The 22,033-nt window shown below is 42.2% G+C and overlaps 2 protein-coding genes across 7 annotated transcripts; both read right to left on the bottom strand.

Annotated features, from left to right (window-relative positions):
- Positions 1-1,906: 1,906 nt before the first annotated feature.
- On the bottom strand, positions 1,907-3,964 carry LOC123732596 (NLR family CARD domain-containing protein 3-like). Its single transcript, XM_045711865.1, has 2 exons — positions 3,955-3,964; positions 1,907-3,552 (listed from the first exon to the last, which is right to left on the bottom strand). The coding sequence occupies exons 1-2, from the start codon at positions 3,962-3,964 to the stop codon at positions 1,907-1,909; spliced, it is 1,656 nt and encodes a 551-aa protein (XP_045567821.1).
- On the bottom strand, positions 3,868-20,694 carry LOC123732598 (uncharacterized). Of its 6 annotated transcripts, none has more exons than XM_045711868.1 (6): positions 20,437-20,694; positions 19,507-19,560; positions 12,664-12,780; positions 11,288-11,404; positions 10,924-11,008; positions 3,868-4,337 (listed from the first exon to the last, which is right to left on the bottom strand). In XM_045711868.1, exons 2-6 carry the CDS (start codon positions 19,542-19,544, stop codon positions 4,050-4,052), a joined length of 645 nt encoding a protein of 214 aa, XP_045567824.1. In that variant the 5' UTR covers positions 19,545-19,560; positions 20,437-20,694; the 3' UTR covers positions 3,868-4,049. The 6 variants fall into 6 exon arrangements, with proteins under 6 accessions (XP_045567824.1, XP_045567826.1, XP_045567827.1 ...); XM_045711870.1 differs by lacking the exon at positions 20,437-20,694 and adding an exon at positions 20,096-20,417; XM_045711871.1 differs by lacking the exon at positions 12,664-12,780.
- Between the last annotated feature and the right edge of the window lie 1,339 nt (positions 20,695-22,033).

Genomic DNA, 22,033 nt, shown 5'->3' with positions numbered 1-22,033 from the left:
CCTCTGATTGGAAGCCATACCTGGCCACACATAGAAAAAGAAACATAGAAATAGAAAACTAGAACCAAAAAAAACCCCACAGAAAACAAACACCCCCTGCCACCTACCATACTACAATTACAAATGACCCCTTTACTGGTCAGGACGTGACACTTTTCCTATTGAACATACTTCTATCTGAAAGAAATATTATAGTTTGATTACATTTTAGGGTACCCGAGGAGTAAATAGAAAATTGTTTTGACTTGTTGAAAGAAAGTTTAGGAGTAGATTTTAGGATTCCTTTCTCTGCAGGTTGAACGAGCAAGCGGGACGCCCAGCCCTAAAAGGAACCGACTTGCCAAAACTATAGTTTGTTAACAATACATTTGTGGAGTGGTTGAAAAACGAGTTTTAATGACTCCAACCTAAGTGTATTTTATCTTTCGACTTCAACTCTAAAGTCTTCGAAAGCCAAGTTAACAAACAGATCACTAACCATTTCGAAACCCACCATACTTTCTCCGCTATGCAATCTGGTTTCCGAACTGGTCATGGGTGCACCTCAGCCACGCTCAAGGTCCTAAATTAAATCATAACCGCCATCAATAAAAGACAGTACTGCGCAGCCATCTTCATCGACCTGGCCAAAGCTTTTGACTCTGTCAATCACCATATTCTTATCGGCAGACTCAACAGCCTTGGTTTCTGAAATGACTGCCTCACCTGGTTCACCAACTACTTCTCAGACAGAGTTCAGTGTGTCAAATCGGAGGGCCTGTTGTCCGAACCTCTGGCAGTCTATATGGGGTTCCACAGGGTTCAATTCTCGGGCCAACTCTTTTCTCTGTATATATCGATGATGTCATTTACAAAATAGCCTCCAACACTCTACTCAGCAAACTGGATGTAGTCTATCACAGTACCATCCGTTTAGTCACCGAAGCCCCATATACTACCCACCACTGCGATCTATATGCTATCGTCGGCTGGCCCTCGCTACATATTTGTCGAACCCACTGGCTCCAGGTCATCTATAAGTCTTTGCTAGGTAAAGCTCCGCCTTATCTCAGCTCACTGGCCACCATAACAACACCCACCCGTAGCACGCGCTCCAGCAAGTATATTTCACTGGTCATCCCCAATGCCAACACGGCCTTTGGCCACCTTTCCTTCCAGTTCTCTGCTGTCAATGACTGGAATGAATTGCAAAAATCACTGAAGTTAGAGACATATCTCCCTCACTAACTTTAAACATCAGCTGTCAGAGCAGTTTACCGATCACTGCAGCTGTACACAGCCTATCTGTAAATAGCCCATCCAACAACCTACCTCATTCCCATATAGTTTTTTCGAGTATGTCAACTTGCACATCAGTATGTCAACTTGCACATCATCATCTGCACCTCTATTCACTCCGGTGTTACTGCTAAATTGTAATTATTCCGCCACTATGGCCTATCTATTGCCTTACCTCCCAAATCTTATTTCATTTGCACACACTGTATATAGATTTTTCTATTCTGTTATTGACTGTACGCTTGTTTATTCCATGTGTAACTCTGTGTTGTTGTCTTTTTGTCGCACTGCTTTGCTTTATCTTGGCCAGGTCACAGTCGTAAATGAGAACTTGTTCTCAACTAGCCTACCTGGTTAAATAAAGTTGAAATAAATAATTAAACAACTGTTGATTTAACGAGTAGTGTAGGACAATGGTAGATGCATTTGGTTTATTCTCTCAAACAGCATACAGATTCACCTTCTGTCTCCTAGAATTGTATGGTCATAATGTTATACTAATGTGAAAATCAATGCATTGATTCAATATGTTTTTCAATATAATATTATATACATATTATAATACATACTTTTCTTTAAACGGAATATTTCGTTGTGATGATTAAATCTTATATGTCATTTTATGTACTCACAGAGCAGCTCTGGAGGCGTTGATCACTGGCATCAGCCTCAGAAGACCTTCCTCTGATCTGGAGTATTTCTTCAGGTCAAACACATCCAGCTCCTTTTCTGAAGTCAGCAACACAAAGACCAGAGCTGACCACTTTGCAGGTGATAGGCCAGCTCTAGAGAGACTTCCTGATCTCAAGTAGCTTTGGATCTCCTCCACTAGAGAATGGTCATTCAGTTCATTCAGACAGTGGAACAGATTGATGCTCCTCTCTGGGGAGGGATTCTCCCTGATCTTCTCCTTGATGTACTTGACTGTCTCTTCATGGCTCTGTGAGCTGCTTCTTGTCTTTGTCAGTAGACCTCGTAAGTGCTTCTGATTGGACTCCATTGAGAGGCCCAGAAGGAAGCGGAGGAACAGGTCCAGGTTTCCTGTCTCACTTTGTAAGGCTTTATCCACAGCACTCTTGTAGAAAGTAACTTCAGGCTCGTCTCTGAACTGCAAAGAAAAGTTACTCGACTTTATTTGCAGTTCGGCCATTAGATTCTCATTGTTGTTGATGAATGAGAGGAACACATATACAGCAGCCAGAAACTCCTGAATGCTCAGATGCACGAAGCAATACACCTTGACCTGGTACAGCCCACATTCCTCTTTAAAGAGCTGTGTGCACAATCCTGAGTACACTGAGGCTTCATTGACATCAATGCCAGCTTCACTAAGGTCTTCTTCATAGAAAATCAGATTGCCCTTGACAAGCTGTTGAAAAGCCAGTTTTCCCATTGACAGAATGCTCTCTTTATTCCAGTGTGGACCTGTCTCTTCTTTCCCAAGATACTTTTCATTCTTCTGTTTGGTATGAAACACCACAAGGTGTGTGTACATCTCAGTCAGAGTCTTGGGCATCTCTTCTCTCTTATGTTTCAGCATGTGTTCGAGGACTGTTGCAGAAATCCAACAGAAGACTGGAATGTGGCACATGATGTGGAGGCTCCTTGATGTCTTTATGTGTGAGATGATTCTGTTGGCCAGGTCCTCATCACTGAATCTCTTCCTGAAGTACTCCTCCTTCTGTGGGTCATTGAATCCTCGTACCTCTGTTTCCTGGTCAACACACCATGAAGGGATCTTATTGGCTGCTGCAGGTCGGGTAGTTATCCAGATGAGAGCAGAGGGAAGCAGATTTCCCTTGATGAGATTTGTCAGCAGAACATCCACTGAGGTTGATTCTGAGACGTCCCAACAGATCTTGTTCTTCTGGAAGTCTAGGGGCAGTCGGCACTCATCCAGACCATCAAAGATGAACAGAACTTTGTACTTGTCATAGTTGGAGATTCTTGATTGTTTTGTTTCCATTGAGAAGTGATTGAGAAGATTAATCAAAGTATGTTGTTCCCCTTTCATCAAATTCAGCTCCCGGAAAGGGAATGAAAATACAAATTGGACATCCTGATTTGCTTTTCCTTCAGCCCAGTCCAGAATGAACTTCTGCACAGAGACTGTTTTTCCAATGCCAGCGACTCCCTTTGTCAGCACAGTTCTGATATGCTTGTCTTGTCCAGTTAAGGGTTTGAAGATGTCGTTACATTTGATTGCAGTCTCTGGTCTTGCTTGTTTCCTGGTTGTTGTCTCAATCTGTCTCAGCTCATGTTCATTATTGACCTCTCCTGTTCCACCCTCTGTGATGTAGAGCTCTGTGTAGATCTGATTGAGAAGTGTTGGGTTTCCTTGTTTAGCGATCCCCTCAAATGCACATTGAAACTTCTTCTTTAGATTAGATTTGAGTTCACGTTGGCAAATCACAGCAGGATCATCAGACTCTAGAAATAACACAGAGGATATTAATAATATTAGGTCTGTTTTAATGTCTACAGTATTGTAGGACTGTTATGAAGTTTAAATTATAATAATTTATTCTATTAACTGACTGTATAAATGTGTAAATGTTTTCATAAAGCATTCCAGACTGGTGTGACTGATTATATTATTATTGGTATTACTGATGGTATTATTAATGTTGCCTCTCTCTCCCTCTCCCTCTCTCTCTGTCTCAAAAAATGTATCACCACAACACATCGCTGCTACTACTTGATGAGGTCACTAGGTGTTGTGTTAAGGCTGCTACAATATCATTGAGTTACACAGCTACTTTAGCTGTACTTTAGCTATAGCTTTTAAATTTTATAAAACAGCATTCAACATGAGGCAGACAGCTCTTACTTTTCTCCAGTGTGTCAGCAAGCTCCTTCTGGTTCATTTTCCTCAGGACGTGCAGTGTGATCTTCAGAGCCCCCTCTCTGGCACTGCTCTCCTGCTTCTCATCTTCAGCATCTACTACTTCCTTATCCTGCTTCTGACTCTCAAAGCCTTCTGGGAGTTCAGGACTAAGAATCCTCTTGAACATCTTCAGCTCGTTCTTCACAAATGTCATAATATTCTCTTCAAGCAACTGAAAAAAATCAAGTAAATAAGATAAGCAAGAGAAGAAATGCTTTCTAATTTCCTGTTTCCGGTCACAACTTGCAGACTTGTTTACGTGCTGCTGTGCGTTTTGTTGCCAATCTACTTTGCTACCTGACAACTTTACAGTTTTTACTTTTTGATTACCGTTTATATTTTTTGTTTTTCCCTCACTCAACTTTTTTCATTCAACTTTTTCACTACAGAGGATTTATCTGGACATGGTTCGTCAGGAGTTCCAACAGCCGAAGCTAAGTAGTAACATTAACCTGTTAGGGCTAGGGGGCAGTATTGACACGGCTGGATAAAAAACATACCCGATTTAATCTGGTTACCACTCCTACCCAGTAACTAGAATATGCATATACTTATTACATATGGATAGAAAACACCCAAAATTTTCTAAAACTGTTTGAATGGTGTCTGTGAGTATAACAGAACTCAAATGGCAGGTCAAAACCTGAGAGATTCCTTTACAGGAAGTGGCCTGTCTGACCATTTCTTGAACTTCTTTTCCATCTCTATCATTTACTAAGGATCTCTGCTCTAACGTGACACTTTCCACGTCGTCCATAGGCGCTCAGAGCCCGGGAAAAAACAGAATGTCGTCATTCCAGCCCCAGGCTGAAACACATTATCGCCTTTCTCAAGTGGCCGATCAAGGGACACTGGGCTTATGCGCTTGACCCCGACCGCCCCCGCCTTTGGGATTTTTTCCTCTGTTTGCTGAAAAGGAGATTCCCTGTCGGAATATTATCGCTTTTCTACGAGAAAATGTCGTAAAAATTGATTTTAAACAGCGGTTGACATGCTTCAAGTACGGTAATGGAATATTTAGAATTTTATTGTCACGAATTGCGCCAAGCGCGTGACACTTCTTTACTATTTCGGATAGTGTCTGGAACGCACGAACAAAACGCCGCTATTCGGATATAACGATGGATTATTTTGGACCAAACCAACATTTGTTATTGAAGTAGCAGTCCTGGGTGTGCATTCTGACGAAGACAACAAAAGGTAATCAAACTTTTATAATAGTAAATATGATTATGGTGAGTGCTAAACTTGCCGGGTGTCTAAATAAGCGAGCCCGTGATGCCTGGGCTATGTACTTAGAATATTGCAAAATGTGCTTTCACCAAAAAGCTATTTTAAAATCGGACATATCGAGTGCATAGAGGAGGTCTGTATCTATAATTCTTAAAATAATTGTTATGCTTTTTGTGAACGTTTATCGTGAGTAATTTAGTAAATTGTTAGTAAATTCCCCGGAAGTTTGCGGGGGTATGCTAGTTCTGAACGTCACATGCTAATGTAAAAAGCTGTTTTTTGATATAAATATGAACTTGATTGAACAAAACATGCATGTATTGTATAACATAATGTCCTAGGTGTGTCATCTGATGAAGATCATCAAAGGTTAGTGCTGCATTTAGCTGTCTTCTGGGTTTTTGTGACATTATATGCTAGCTTGAAAAATGGGTGTCTGATAATTTCTGGCTGGGTACTCTGCTGACATAATCTAATGTTTTGCTTTCGTTGTAAAGCCTTTTTGAAATCGGACAGTGTGGTTAGATTAACGAGAGTCTTGTCTTTAAAATGCTATAAAATAGTCATATGTTTGAAAAATGAAAGTTTTCGGATTTTAGAGGAATTTGTATTTCGCGCCACGCCCATCATTGGATATTGGAGCAGGTGTTCCGCTAGCGGAACATCTAGATGTAAGCGGTTAAGGCTAATCTAAAGACGGTGCTGGCTAAAGCTAAAACTGCCGAGTGTAGAGAGTATAGAGATATTTTTATCCACGTCGGCACCAACGATGTTAGGATGAAACAGTCAGAGGTCACCAAGCGCAACATAGCTTCAGCGTGTAAATCAGCTAGAAAGATGTGTCGGCATTGAGTAATTGTCTCTGGCCCCCTCCCAGTTAGGGGGAGTGATGAGCTCTACAGCAGTCTCACAACTCAATCGCTGGTTGAAAACTGTTTTCTGCCCCTCCCAAAAGATAGAATTTGTAGATAATTGGCCCTCTTTCTGGGACCCACCCACAAACAGGACCAAGCCTGGCCTGTTGAGGAGTGACAGACTCCATCCTAGCTGGAGGGGTGCTCTCATCTTATCTACGAACATAGACAGGGCTCTAACTCCTCTAGCTCCAAAATGAAATAGGGTGCAGGCCAGGCAGCAGGCTGTTAGCCAGCCTGCCAGCTTAGTGGAGTCTGCCACTAGCACAGTCAGTGAAGTCAGCTCAGCTATCCCCATTGAGATCGTGTCTGTGCCTCGACCCAGGTTGGGCTAAATTAAAGATGGCGGTGTTCGCCTTGGCAATCTCACTCCTCCATCCCTGCCATTATTGAAAGAGATTGTGATACCTCACATCTCAAAATAGGGCTACTTAATGTTAGATCCCTCACTTCCAAGGCAGTTATAGTCAATTAACTAATCACTGATCATAATCTCTATGTGATTGGCCTGACTGAAACATGGCTTAAGCCTGATGAATTTACTGTGTTAAATGAGGCCTCACCCCCTGGTTACACTAGTGACCATATCCCCCGCGCATCCCGCAAAGGCGGATGTGTTGCTAACATTTACGATAGCAAATGTCAATTTACAACAAAAAAACAACGACGTTTTCGTCTTTTGAGCTTCTAGTCATGAAATCTATGCAGCCTACTCAATCACTTTTTATAGCTACTGTTTACAGGCCTCCTGGGCCATATGCAGCGTTCCTCACTGAGTTCCCTGAATTCCTATCGGACCTTGTAGTCATAGCAGATAATATTGTAATTTTTGGTGACTTTAATATTCACCTGAAAAGTCCACAGACCCACTCCAAAAAGGCTTTCGGAGCCATCATCGACTCAGTGGGTTTTGTCCAACATGTCTCTGGACCTACTCACTGCCACAGTCATACTCAGGACCTAGTTTTGTCCCATGGAATAAATGTTGTGGATCTTAATGTTTTTCCTCATAATCCTGGACTATCGGACCACCATTTTATTACGTTTGCAATCGCAACAAATAATCTGCTCTGACCCCAACCAAGGAGCATTAAAAGTCATGCTATAAATTCTCAGACAACCCAAAGATTCCTTGATGCCCTTCCAGACTCCCTCTGCCTGCCCAAGGACGTCAGAGGACAAAAATCAGTTAACCACCTAACTGAGGAACTCAATTTAACCTTGCGCAATACCCTAGATGCAGTTGCACCCCTAAAAACTAAACACATCTGTCATAAGAAACTAGCTCCCTGGTATACAGAAAATACACGAGTTCTGAAGCAAGCTTCCAGAAAATTGGAACAGAAATGGTGCTACACTAGACTGAAAGTCTTCCGACTAGCTTGGAAAGACAGTACCGTGCAGTATCGAAGAGCCCTCACTGCTGCTCGATCATCCTATTTTTCCAACTTAATTGAGGAAAATAAGAACAATCCGAAATTTCTTTTTGATACTGTCGCAAAGCTAACTAAAAAGCAGCATTCCCCAAGAGAGGATGGCTTTCACTTCAGCAGTAATAAATTCATGAACTTCTTTGAGGAAAAGATCATGATCATTAGCCTCTATGGGCTAGGTGGGACGCTTGCGTCCCACCTACGTAACAGCCACTGCCAGCCTGTGGCGCGATTTTCAAAACCTTAAAAATCCTATTACTTCAATTTCTCAAACATATGACTATTTTACAGCCATTTAAAGACACGACTCTCGTTAATCTAACCACACTGTCCGATTTCAAAAAGGCTTTACAACGAAAGCAAAACATTAGATTATGTCAGCAGAGTACCAAGCCAGAAATAATCAGACACCCATTTTTCAAGCCAGCATATAATGTCACCAAAACCCAGAAGACAGCTAAATGCAGCACTCACCTTTGATGATCTTCATCAGATGACAACCCTAGGACATTATGTTATACAATACATGCATGTTTTGTTCAATCAAGTTCATATTTATATCAAAAACCAGCTTTTTACATTAGCATGTGACGTTCAGAACTAGCATACCCCCGCAAACTTCCGGGGAATTCGCTAACATTTTACTAAATTACTCACGATAAACGTTCACAAAAATGTTTTAGAGGAGTTTGTATTTCGCGCCACGCCCATCATTGGATATTGGAGCAGGTGTTCCGCTAGCGGAACATCTAGATGTAAGAGGTTAATGACGTCAGACCGAGGCTCTGCATCTGTCCTCGTGCTCCTAGATCTTAGTGCTGCATTTGATACCATCGATCACCACATTCTTTTGAGAGATTGGAAACCCAAATTGGTCTACATGGACAAATTCTGGCGTGGTTTAGATCTTATCTGTCGGAAAGATATCAGTTTGTCTCTGTGAATGGTTTGTCCTCTGACAAATCAACTGTACATTTCGGTGTTCCTCAAGGTTCCGTTTTAGGACCACTATTGTTTTCACTATATAGTTTACCTCTTGGGGATGTCATTCGAAAACATAATGTTAAATTTCACTGCTATGCGGATGACACACAGCTGTACATTTCAATGAAACTTGGTAAAGCCCCAAAATTGCCCTTGCTAGAAGCCTTTGTTTCAGACATAAGGAAGTGGATGGCTGCAAACTTTCTACTTTTAAACTCGGACCAAACAGAAATGCTTGTTCTAGGTCCCAAGAAACAAAGAGATCTTCTGTTGAATCTGACAATTAATCTGGATGGTTGTACAGTCGTCTCAAATAAAACTGTGAAGGACCTCGGCGTTACTCTGGACCCTGATCTCTCTTTTGAAGAACATATCAAGACTGTTTCAAGGACAGCTTTTTCCATCTCCGTAACATTACAAAAATCAGAAACTTTCTGTCCAAAAATGATGCTGAAAAATGTATCCATGCTTTTGTTACTTCTAGGTTGGACTACTGCAATGCTCTACTTTCCGGCTACCCGGATAAAGCACTAAATAAACTTCAGTTAGTGCTAAATACGGCTGCTAGAATCCTGACTAGAACCAAAAGATGTGATCATATTACTCCAGTGCTAGCCTCCCTACACTGGCTTCCTGTTAAGGCAAGGGCTGATTTCAAGGTTTTACTGCTAACCTACAAAGCATTAAATGGGCTTGCTCCTACCTATCGTTACGATTTTGTCCTGACGTACATACCTACACGTACGCTATGGTCACAAAACGCAGGCCTCCTAATTGTCCCTAGAATTTCTAAGCAAACAGCTGGAGGCAGGGCTTTCTCCTATAGAGCTCCATTTTTATGGAATGGTCTGCCTACCCATGTGAGAGACGCAGACTCAGTCTCAACCTTTAAGTCTTTACTGAAGACTCATCTTTTCAGTAGGTCCTATGATTAAGTGTAGTCTGGCCCAGGAGTGTGAAGGTGAACGGAAAGGCTCTGGAGCAACGAACCGTCCTTGCTGTCTCTGCCTGGCCAGTTCCCCTCTCTCCACTGGGATTCTCTGCCTCTAACCCTATTACAGGGGCTGAGTCACTGGCTTACTGGTGTTCTTCCATGCCGTCCCTAGGAGGGGTGCGTCACTTGAGTGGGTTGAGTCACTGACGTGGTCTTCCTGTCTGGGTTGTGCCGTGGCGGAGATCTTTGTGGGCTATACTCGGCCTTGTCTCAGGATGGTAAGTTGGTGGTTGGAGATATCCCTCTAGTGGTGTGGGGGCTGTGCTTTGGCAAAGTGGGTGGGGTTACATCCTGCCTGTTTGGCCCTATCCAGGGGTATCATCGGATGGGGCTAAAGTGTCTCCTGACTCCTCCTGTCTCAGCCTCCAGTATTTATGCTGCAGTAGTTTATGTGTCGGGGGGCTAGGGTCAGTCTGTTACATCTGGAGTATTTCTCTTGTCTTATCCAGTGTCCTGTGTGAATTTAAATATGCTCTCTCTAATTCTCTCTTTCTCTCTTTCTTTCTTTCTTTCTTTCTTTCTTTCTCTCTCTCTCTCGGAGAACCTGAGCCCTAGGACCATGCCTCAGGACTACCTGGCATGATGACTCCTTGCTGTCCCCAGTCCACCTGGCCGTGCTGCTGCTCCAGTTTCAACTGTTCTGCCTGTGGCTATGGAACCCTGACCTGTTCACCGGACATGCTACCTGTCCCAGATCTGCTGTTTTCAACTCTCTAGAGACAGCAGGAGCGGTAGAGATACTCTCAAAGATCGGCTATGAAAAAGCCAACTGACACTTACTCTTGAGTTGCTGACTTGTTGCACCCTCGACAACTACTATGATTATTATTATTTGACCATGCTGGTCATTTATGAACATTTGAACATCTTGGCCATGTTCTGTTATACTCTCCACCTGGCACAGCCAGAAGAGGACTTGCCACCCCTCATAGCCTGGTTCCTCTCTAGGTTTCTTCCTAGGTTTTGGCCTTTCTAGGGAGTTTTTCCTAGGGAGTTTTTCCTAGCCACCGTGCTTCTTTCACATGCATTGCTTGCTGTTTGGGGTTTTAGATTGGGTTTCTGTACAGCACTTTGAGATATCAGCTGATGTAAGAAGGGCTATATAAATACATTTGATTTGATTTCTCATTAACACATTAATGAATGATTGACAGATCAACTTGAGGTAAACAAAAACAAATGTACGTAACGACCACATACACTGAATATGGAGGCCAGGTCTGCTTGATGACTCGGGGGAGACTGACCACTGACAATATCTGACTCGGATCTCTCCTGTTGGTTTCTGTGGACAAAACACACACACACACACACACACACACACACACACACACACACACACACACACACACACACACACACACACACACACACACACACAACACACACACACAGGGAGGAAATGTTGTGTTTCTTTAACATTGTTTTAGGACTATGAAAATGGACTAAAGTATTAGCCTATGGATTATGAAAACAACCAAAAGAAATGTGAAAATGGGAGAGGAGAAATGACTAGAGACAGTGTTGTTAAACTCACTGACCATGACCCATGAGTTCTTCTTACCTTTGTTCAGTAGAAAAGTCTCCCTCTCTAAAGTGATTAGGTTGCTTCATAGACTTGTCACTCTTCATGGACACACAGCTGGGTGCAGGGGAGGCTGGTCTCTCCTGCTTGATTGGACTTCAACACAACAGAGACAAACATTACATCTCTCATCTACTCTGAGCTCAGATGGGGAAACATAAGAAGAGTTTCATTCCAAAACGCAACATATCACTTTACAGACTCTCAGGAGTTAACACACTCAGGTCAGGGAGAGTTGGAGAGGCAGGTTTATGGTTCCCCTAGACTCTCAGGAGTTAACACACTCAGGTCAGGGAGAGATGGAGAGGCAGGTTTATGGTTCCCCCCTAGACTCTCAGGAGTTAACACACTCAGGTCAGGGAGAGATGGAGAGGCAGGTTTATGGTTCCCCCCTAGACTCTCAGGAGTTAAAACACTCAGGTCAGGGAGAGTTGGAGAGGCAGGTTTATGGTTCCCCCCTAGACTCTCAGGAGTTAACACACTCAGGTCAGGGAGAGTTGGAGAGGCAGGTTTATGGTTCCCCCCTAGACTCTCAGGAGTTAACACACTCAGGTCAGGGAGAGTTGGAGAGGCAGGTTTATGGTTCCCCCCTAGACTCTCAGGAGTTAACACACTCAGGTCAGGGAGAGATGGAGAGACAGGTTTATGGTTCCCCCTAGACTCTCAGGAGTTAACACACTCAGGTCAGGGAGAGTTGGAGAGGCAGGTTTATGGTTCCCCCCCTAGACTCTCAGGAGTTAACACACTCAGGTCAGGGAGAGTTGGAGAGGCAGGTTTATGGTTCCCCCCTAGACTCTCAGGAGTTAACACACTCAGGTCAGGGAGAGTTGGAGAGGCAGGTTTATGGTTCCCCCCTAGACTCTCAGGAGTTAAAACACTCAGGTCAGGGAGAGTTGGAGAGGCAGGTTTATGGTTCCCCCTAGACTCTCAGGAGTTAACACACTCAGGTCAGGGAGAGATGGAGAGGCAGGTTTATGGTTCCCCCCTAGACTCTCAGGAGTTAACACACTCAGGTCAGGGAGAGTTGGAGAGGCAGGTTTATGGTTCCCCCCTAGACTCTCAGGAGTTAACACACTCAGGTCATATAGTATGTCTATAAGACCTCTGGACACACACACACACACACACACACACACACACACACACACACACACACACACACACACACACACACACACACACACAGGGAGGGAATGTTGTGTTTGTTTAATATTGTTTTAGGACTATGAAAATGGACTAAAGGATTAGCCTATGGATTATGAAAGCAACAAAAAGAAATGTGAAAATGGGAGAGGAGAAATGACTACAGACAGTGTTGTTTAACTCACTGACCATGACCCATGAGTTCTTCTTACCTTTGTTCAGTAGAAAAGTCTCCCTCTCTAAAGAATATAGGAGGTTCCATAGACCAGTCACTCTTCATGGACACACAGCTGGGGACACGGGAGGCTGGTCTCTTCTGCTTGATTGGTCTTCAACACAACAGAGACAAACATTACATCTCTCATCTACTCTGATCTCAGATGGGGAACATAAGAAGAGCTCTGGATCAGACAGACAGACAGACAGACAGACAGACAGACAGACAGACAGACAGACAGACAGACAGACAGACAGACAGACAGACAGACAGACAGACAGACAGACAGACAGACAGACAGACAGACAGACAGACAGACAGACAGAAAGCGGGACAGACAAACAGAGATAGACAGAGACAGAGACAGAGACAGACAGACACAGACAGACACATACAGACCAAGAGAGACAGACAGACTGAAAGCGGGACAGACAGTCAGAGACAGGCAAAGACAGACAAACAGACAGACAGAGACACAGACAGAAAGATACAGACAGACAGACAGACAGAGACACAGACAGAAAGATACAGAGACACAGACAGAAAGCGGGACAGACAGTCAGAGACAGACAGACAGACAGACAGACAGACAGAGACAGACAGACAGACAGACAGACAGACAGACAGACAGACAGACAGACAGACAGACAGAAAGAGACAGACAGACAGACAGACAGACAGACAGACAGACAGACAGACAGACAGACAGACAGACAGACAGACAGACAGACAGACAGACAGACAGACAGACAGAGACACAGACAGAAAGCGGGACAGACAAACAGAGATAGACAGAGACAGACAGAGACAGAGACAGACAGGGGAGGCTGGTGTCTCCTCCTTTATTGGACTTCAACACAACAGAGACAAACATTACATCTTTCATCTACTCTGAGCTCAGATGGGAAACATAAGAAGAGCTCTGGATCAGACTGACAGACAGACAGACAGACAGACAGACAGACAGAACAGACAGACAGACAGACAGACAGACAGACAGACAGACAGACAGACAGACAGACAGACAGACAGACAGACAGACAGACAGACAGACAGACAGACAGAAAGCGGGACAGACAAACAGAGATAGACAGAGACAGAGACAGAGACAGACAGACACAGACAGACACATACAGACCAAGAGAGACAGACAGACTGAAAGCGGGACAGACAGTCAGAGACAGGCAAAGACAGACAAACAGACAGACAGAGACACAGACAGAAAGATACAGACAGACAGACAGAGACACAGACAGAAAGATACAGACAGACAGACAGAGACACAGACAGAAAGATACAGACAGACAGAGACACAGACAGAAAGCGGGACAGACAGTCAGAGACAGACAGACAGAAAGAGACAGACAGACAGACAGACAGACAGACAGAGACACAGACAGAAAGCGGGACAGACAAACAGAGATAGACAGAGACAGACAGAGACAGAGACAGACAGGGGAGGCTGGTGTCTCCTCCTTTATTGGACTTCAACACAACAGAGACAAACATTACATCTTTCATCTACTCTGAGCTTGGTGTGTTTTTCACTATCTAATCATGACATTGGGTTGTTCAATGACAGACATGTATTTGTTTAAAAATCTATAACTTAATGATTTCATTTCAGAGAAGACAAATAATAATATTTTTTTACAAAATTGTATATATCTGCCTGCCTCTCAACTGTGACCGTTTCAATTCGTCATATGTAGCAACATTTGAAATTGTGTTTTTTACGTTGGATAAAAGTAGAGACTCAGAGCTAGAAAATGGTATATCAGACACTACAGTTGAGGAACAATGGGAAAGTAATTCTGCTTTGAATGTTAATAAACTTGGAACATCACTTTTGAGAAAATGTCCTTTGAATGTTTTGGTACCTACTGGAGAGCTCTTCTTTGTCTACAGGGCTGTTGCTTTGGCAGATAATGTCACCCATCTAATAAATAGTTTTATATATATAATTAACTAAATGTATGGTGTTTTTGTTTTATGTCAGTTTAATTTTGTTATGCTATAAACATTTTATTTTATTGTAAGTGGTAAAAGGAACTAGAAAATGTTATATTTTGCGATTCTGAGTAATTACTACTTTAGTAAAGAATTACACATTATTCAGTACTACTGCAGTTGCTACATAATTCCAATAGATGGGAGCATAAGACCACAAATGATATTTCAGAAGATTAGTTTAGTTTTCTCCCTGGATATACCACCACTCCCCGCGCTTCTTTCTGTCCCTTTACACACTGCTAACGCAAGAGACTGAAAAAGCATTTAGCAGATTACTGTGAAGTAATATAATGATGATTCATGTTTATTATTACCTGTTTTTATGCTCATGTTTTGAAATTATACTTCATTAATATAACGATTATCAATAAGTCTGAACATTAATTTAGTCACCTCTAGTTGAGAAAAATTGTCAAATTCATCAACCAGCATCGAGCCACTCTGTCTTCTCTCTCTAGTAGTCAACTCAGCCCCGGTAAAAAGCTGGTGTCGTCACTCTGCCTTCTCTCTCTAGTAGTCAACTCAGCCCCGGTAAAAAGCTGGTGTCGTCACTCTGCCTTCTCTCTCTAGTAGTCAACTCAGCCCCGGTAAAAAGCTGGTGTCGTCACTCTGTCTTCTCTCTCTAGTAGTCAACTCAGCCCTGTTAAAAAGCTGGTGTCGTCACTCTGCCTTCTTTCTCTAGTAGTCAACTCAGCACCAGTAAAAAGCTGGTGTCGTCACTCTGCCTTCTCTCTCTAGTAGTCAACTCAGCCCCGGTAAAAAGCTGGTGTCTTCACTCTACCTTCTCTCTCTAGAAGTCAACTCAGCCCCAGTAAAAAGCTGGTGTCGTCACTCTGCCTTCACTCTCTAGTAGTCAACTCAGCCCCGGTAAAAAGCTGGTGTCGTCACTCTGCCTTCTCTCTCTAGTAGTCAACTCAGCCCCGGTAAAAAGCTGGTGTCGTCACTCTGCCTTCTCTCTCTAGTAGTCAACTCAGCCCCGGTAAAAAGCTGGTGTCGTCACTCTGCCTTCTCTCTCTAGTAGTCAACTCCAGCCCTGGTAAAAAGCTGGTGTCGTCGCTCTGCCTTCTCCAGGGGCATGTTGAGGTAAATTTACTAACCGGTAGGGTTTAATGATGTAATTTATTGGTGGGCTGGAAGACGCACTCTTGTCTTTTCTATTCCGAGGTTGTTTACTCGCAATATCAGATATTAAGATGACTTTTTATAATGCATGTATACTGAGGTTGAGGTTTTGACTAGCGATTATTTACCCGGTGTTCAATACCTGCTATAATCACTATTTTGTTGCTCTCCCGAAAGCAATACAGGCCCATTACGAGATATATAGCTAACTAAAGTAATGAGTGACCATTTTAGAAAATCATGGGACATATAGTCTGTGTTTGCATGCTATTTTATGTCAATCATATTGCTGCCTGTAGCCTATAACTGATGCTTTGTGGTCTTATGCTGCCATCTATTGGAAATCTTTAGTAATTAAAAGTTATTAATGCACATTCAGACGTTGGTGAGGCAGCTAAAAAAATGTTAACAAAATGGAATGTGTCCAGCCTACTTTAGGCGCCCCGAAAATAATATTCAAAAGATTGGTCCTTGGATACAGAGGGGTTAAACACTAAAGTTACCGTCCATCTAGTGAAGAGAGGAGAACCGGACAGAGGTAGCCAGCATCCGTCAACGAGAGAGGGAGGATAGGATAACTAGGATTCTGCTGGTAGAGTAGCGAGCTAGCTTACCTAGCTGTACCGACTAGCTAGGATAACTAGGATGCTGCTGGTAGAGTAGCTAGCTAGCTTACCTAGATGTACCGACTAGCTAGGATAACTAGGATGCTGCTGGTAGAGTAGCTAGCTAGCTTACCTACAGTGGGGGGAAAAAAGTATTTGATCCCCTGCTGATTTTGTACGTTTGTAATGTTATATAATGATTTGCATTTTAATGAGGGAAATAAGTATTTGACCCCTCTGCAAATCATGACTTAGTACTTGGTGGCAAAACCCTTGTTGGCAATCACAGAGGTCAGATGTTTCTTGTAGTTGGTCACCAGGTTTGCATACATCTCAGGAGGGATTTTGTCCCACTCCTTTTGCAGATCTTCTCCAAGTCATTAAGGTTTCGAGGCTTACGTTTGGCAACTCGAACCTTCAGCTCCCCTCCACAGATTTTCTGTGGGATTAAGGTCTGGAGACTGGCTAGGCCACTCCAGGACCTTAAAATGTGCTTCTCCTTGAGGCACTCCTTTGTTGCCTTGGCTGTGTGTTTTGAGTCATTGTCATGCTGGAATACCAATCCACGACCCATTTTCAATGCCCTGGCTGAGGGAAGGATGTTCTCACCCAAGATTTGACAGTACATGGCCCCGTCAAATGATGCGGTGAAGTTGTCCTGTCCAGAAAACACCCCCAAAGCATAATGTTTCCACCTCCATGTTTGACGGTGGAGATGGTGTTCTTGGGGTCATAGGCAGCATTCCTCCTCCTCCAAACACGGTGAATTGAGTTGATGCCAAAGAGCTCCATTTTGGTCTCATCTGACCACAACACTTTCACCAGTTGTCCTCTGAGTCATTCCGATGTTCATTGGCAAACTTCAGACGGGCATGTATATGTATTCTTGAGCAGGGGGGACCTTGCGGGCGCTGCAGGATTTCAGTCCTTCACGGCGTAGTGTGTTACCAATTGTTTTCTTGGTGACTGTGGTCCCAGCTGCCTTGAGATCATTGACAAGATCCTCCCGTGTAGTTCTGGGCTGATTCCTCACCGTTCTCATGATCATTACAACCCCACGAGGTGAGATCTTGCATGGAGCCCCAGGCCAAGGGATATTGACAGTTCTTTTGTGTTTCTTCCATTTGCGAATAATCGCACAAAATGTTGTCACCTTCTCACCAAGCTGCTTGGCGATGGTCTTGTAGCCCATTCCAGCCTTGTGTAGGTCTACAATGTTGTCCCTGACATCCTTGGAGAGCTCTTTGGTCTTGGCCATGGTGGAGAGTTTGGAATCTGATTGATTGATTGCTTCTGTGGACAGGTGTCCTTTTTACAGGTAACAAGCTGCGGTTAGGAGCACTCCCTTTAAGAGTGTGCCCCTAATCTCAGCTCGTTACCTGTATAAAAGACACCTGGGAGCCAGAAATCTTTCTGATTGAGAGGGGGTCAAATACTTATTTCCCTCATTAAAATGCAAATCATTTTATAACATTTCTGACATGTGTTTTTCTGGAAAGTTTTGTTGTTATTCTGTCTCTCACTGTTCAAATAAACCTACCATTAAAATTATAGACTGATCCTTTCTTTATCAGTGGGCAAACGTACAAAATCAGCAGGGGATCAAAAACTTTTTCCCCACTGTGGCTGTACCGACTAGCTAGGATAACTAAGATGCTGCTGGTAGAGTAGCTAGCTAGCTTACCTAGCTGTACCAACTAGCTAGGATGCTGCTGGTAGAGTAGCTAGCTAGCTAGCTTATCCAGCTGTACCGATTAGCTTGGATAACTAGGATGCTGCTGGTAGAGTAGCTAGCTAGCTTACCTAGCTGTACCGACTAGCTAGGATAACTAGGATGCTGCTGGTAGAGTAGCTAGCTAGCTTACCTAGCTGTACCGACTAGCTTGGCTAGCTAGCAGGACGTTCGTCTGTCGTTTGTCTCGATGATGATGACGAATCCGGTGAACCACAAAATGAAACAAGGATAGAGAGTGAAAAGGATCTGGCTACACTCATACTGTCCCTGACCAAAAAGCAAAAATCTAATTGAACAATAAACTTCGGCGTCTCAACACTGTAGTGAACTCCGTACGGGGACGCGGACAGTTCTGTATGGGGACGGGGACAGATCCAGAACGCGGACATAAGCAGTGCCACACAATCAACTAAACCCAGTCTTTACAGTGGGTTACATTAGTGATATTCATTTTTTATTATTATGTTAAACAAACATTTATTATAACAATATTTTGAGATCTGGGCCCATGTCCACAAAGCGTCTCAGAGTAGAGAATTGGTCATATAAGTGCTGAGAATAAAGACATTTGACACTTATGGGTATAAATTAAAGCTATGCATGAAGTCTCTAGTCCTACCTAGTCGGCAGATATTTAGGACACCTCGTGAGCTGTCCTAAGTAGTTAAGAGTTAACAGCAGGTATCTTGATAATACTATAGAATAATGCAGCGAGTCAGTGGTTCCTGCACCACATGTAAATACTTTGGAGTCGTAAAAATAATGTTTTATATTTCTATATGATCAATCCATAAAACAGTGTCCGGGTGCTGGAAAAAACAGGAGGAATTGATCTGACCACTGGAGGGCTGCTGGGTTCACATCCTCAAAACAATCACCATTCATTGATCAGAACTCTAGAGGTTCTTCTTCACTGAACCCCAAAATATATATCACTTTTAGTGGTTCCATATATTAAGGAAGTGATAGAAGCCTTTTTGGTTCTATAAGGAACCTTCTTTTCTAAGAGTGTAAAATTAACAAGTTTTTCTTTTGATTATTTAATTATCTACATCATGTTATTTCAAGATATCCCTTTGGAGCGCAACATCACGTTGTTAAGAAATTATCCTAAATTGGGCATGGCTTTAAAATGGGCAATTGAATGCATCTAGGGTGTTCCAGCAAAACAATGGATATATAGAGTTTTGCAATAAAACATTTTTATACACAATCTAAAGAAATTCATAAATAATCTGAGAACAGGAATATTGAAGGTACCCATTAGCAACCATTTCTGATTAAAAAACAAATGTGAACATTTTTGGAAATATCATTTTTGAAATAAACTATTAATAATTCTTAAACAAAATTGTCATCTCACCTCTTAGATTTGGTGTCATGTTCCCCAGAGAGACTCATTTTAGAGAACTGACCCCTAAACAGAGATCCAGCATGTTGGTTGTGGTCAACACAGTGACAACTAAACAGAGATCCAGCATGTTGGTTGTGGTTAACACAGTAACTAAACAGAGATCCAGCATGTTGGTTGTGGTTAACACAGTAACAACTAAACAGAGATCCAGCATGTTGGTTGTGGTTAACACAGTGACGTCCTAAACAGAGATCCAGCATGTTGGTTGTGATTAACACAGGGCCAACTAATTATTGAAGGTCAATTGTTCTCTTTTATTCATTATCTCTTAGAAATAAAACATTTACTAACAGACATAGAAAGACACATCCAAACAGTTAGGTGATTTAATATTTTTCACAATTTCTCCATGTAGTGGAACTAATAATAATAAAACAATTTAACAACAACAATATAATATTAATAAGTCACTTTCTCTTTTAATAATTTCTCTCATTCTAGTGTGTTGCTTTGTTCAACAGGTATGATATAATTATGCTGTTACTGAATTCAGTTCATAATAACAATGTTAAGAAAAGTATGTTCAGTGGTTTCATACCAAATTACACAGGAAGCAGGAGCTCATTGTAGTTTAGAAAACAACAAATGTTCTGATATTCTGAAAGATGATTTAGAACTATGATACATTAAAATTTTTACAAATTGTAAAATAATCACGATAAACAAATCGTATAATACGATATATGAACAATATGTTTTTGAATTTGACTTGCCTACGCCCAGTTAGCGCCATTTTGTATGATTGAACTGTCACATAACTGTCCCAGGTGAAATGGACTTTTAGATCTGAGTGTTTTACTGTCAGTCACTATACTAAAAAAAACACCATACATTTAATTTCTCTACACACTTTACAATAATCACTGGGAAGATTCTTACCTTGTAGCCTGAATTCACAACCAGAACATGTCAAGTCATTGAGATATTTTCCGTTGTTCTGAGAGAGCACCTTCCTGATAACAAGTGTCTCTGTATCTATGTTCTAGGTACAGTTGATCTTTGGATGCAATAATATCTGGTCAAAGTCTAGTGACACAACACCATAGTATATCATAAACATAACAGCAGTTGGCCAGAAAAGGCCATGACATACTATAAAACAGGGTTTGTCAACTAGATTTGGCTTCGGGTGTCACGGTTGTCATAGAGAGGAGCGGACCAAAGTGCAGCGTGATTATCGTTCCACATATTTTATTGAACTGTGAAACTATGCAATACATACACATAAACTAAAGAACAAAAAAAAAATGTGATGTAGAGGTGAAACATACACTACTCAAAAACAATCTCCCACAAACAAAGGTGGGAAAAACACCTACTTAAGTATGATCTCCAATTAGAGACAACGATGACCAGCTGCCTCTAATTGGAGATCATCCCAAACAAAACCAAACATAGAAACTAGAACTAGAAACTAGAAAACAACATAGAAAAATGAAACTAGAAAACCCCCCTGTCACGCCCTGACCTACTCTACCATAGAAAATAACAGCTTTCTATGGTCAGGACGTGTTTATCGGGAGAATTTTTTTCTGAGTTAAAGTCGGAGGGCCAGAACATAATTAGCATATAATATTAGCACAATTAATACGCCTACACTACAAATTTAACAACACGTTTAACACATTTGATTAGTACATAGTACATTGAGTGACAATAAAATAATTTAGATCTGATTAAGTTCATAAAATCACCAATATCTCTATTCAATTATATTTTTTTGTTTATATCTCTGTGTGTTGATTGTTGGGGAAAAACATGTCTACGTAGCCTACTGTAGTCTACACTACTTTATTAATATCAACATTCATTCAGAACAATTAGCTTGATAGCAAGAGAACATGTCGCTCTCAAAAAGTAGCAAAAGAAAGGTGGATAATGAAAATAAAGTTTCAGGGAAGAACGGACAGAGAGATATCCATTCATCTTACCATCTTTCTCCAATGCCAAGCCAGAGTGTCTTGTTTGCAATGAAAATGTCATCGTTTGCAAATAATTCAATCTCAGATGGCATTATGAATCTAAACATGGTACTTTGAAAGTGGCCTTCCCGCCCCAGACAGAGGCCTGAAGCAGAAACACTGAAGCATTAACTACAAGCTACAAACACGGCATTAGAATCCTCCTTCGTGGCCTGACCCAACAACAGAAGGTCACAAGTGCTTCCCTAAAAGCATCCTGGGTTCTAACCAAACACAACATGCCCTTCACAGACGCAGAGCTGTTTAAAAAATGCATGGTGACAGTTTTGGAGGAATTGGCTACAGACAAGTCTATGGATAGCATAATCGCGTCTGTCAAACAGGTGCCCCTGTCTGTGACATCAGCCGGACGCCGTGTCTGTGCTCTGGCGGATGATGTGCATAGGATTGTTCTGGAGGGGCTCAGTCAGGCTGAGCATTTTCCCCTGGCTATTGATGAGAGTACTGACAACACCGATGTAGCACAGTTGTGTGTATATGTCCGTTATTTTCAT

The sequence above is a fragment of the Salmo salar genome, unplaced genomic scaffold, assembly GCF_905237065.1.
Source record: "Salmo salar unplaced genomic scaffold, Ssal_v3.1, whole genome shotgun sequence".
Classification (NCBI taxonomy): Eukaryota; Metazoa; Chordata; class Actinopteri; order Salmoniformes; family Salmonidae; genus Salmo; species Salmo salar.
The sequence above is the reverse complement of the archived record's forward strand: the minus strand, read 5'-3'. Positions and strand labels throughout refer to the sequence as shown.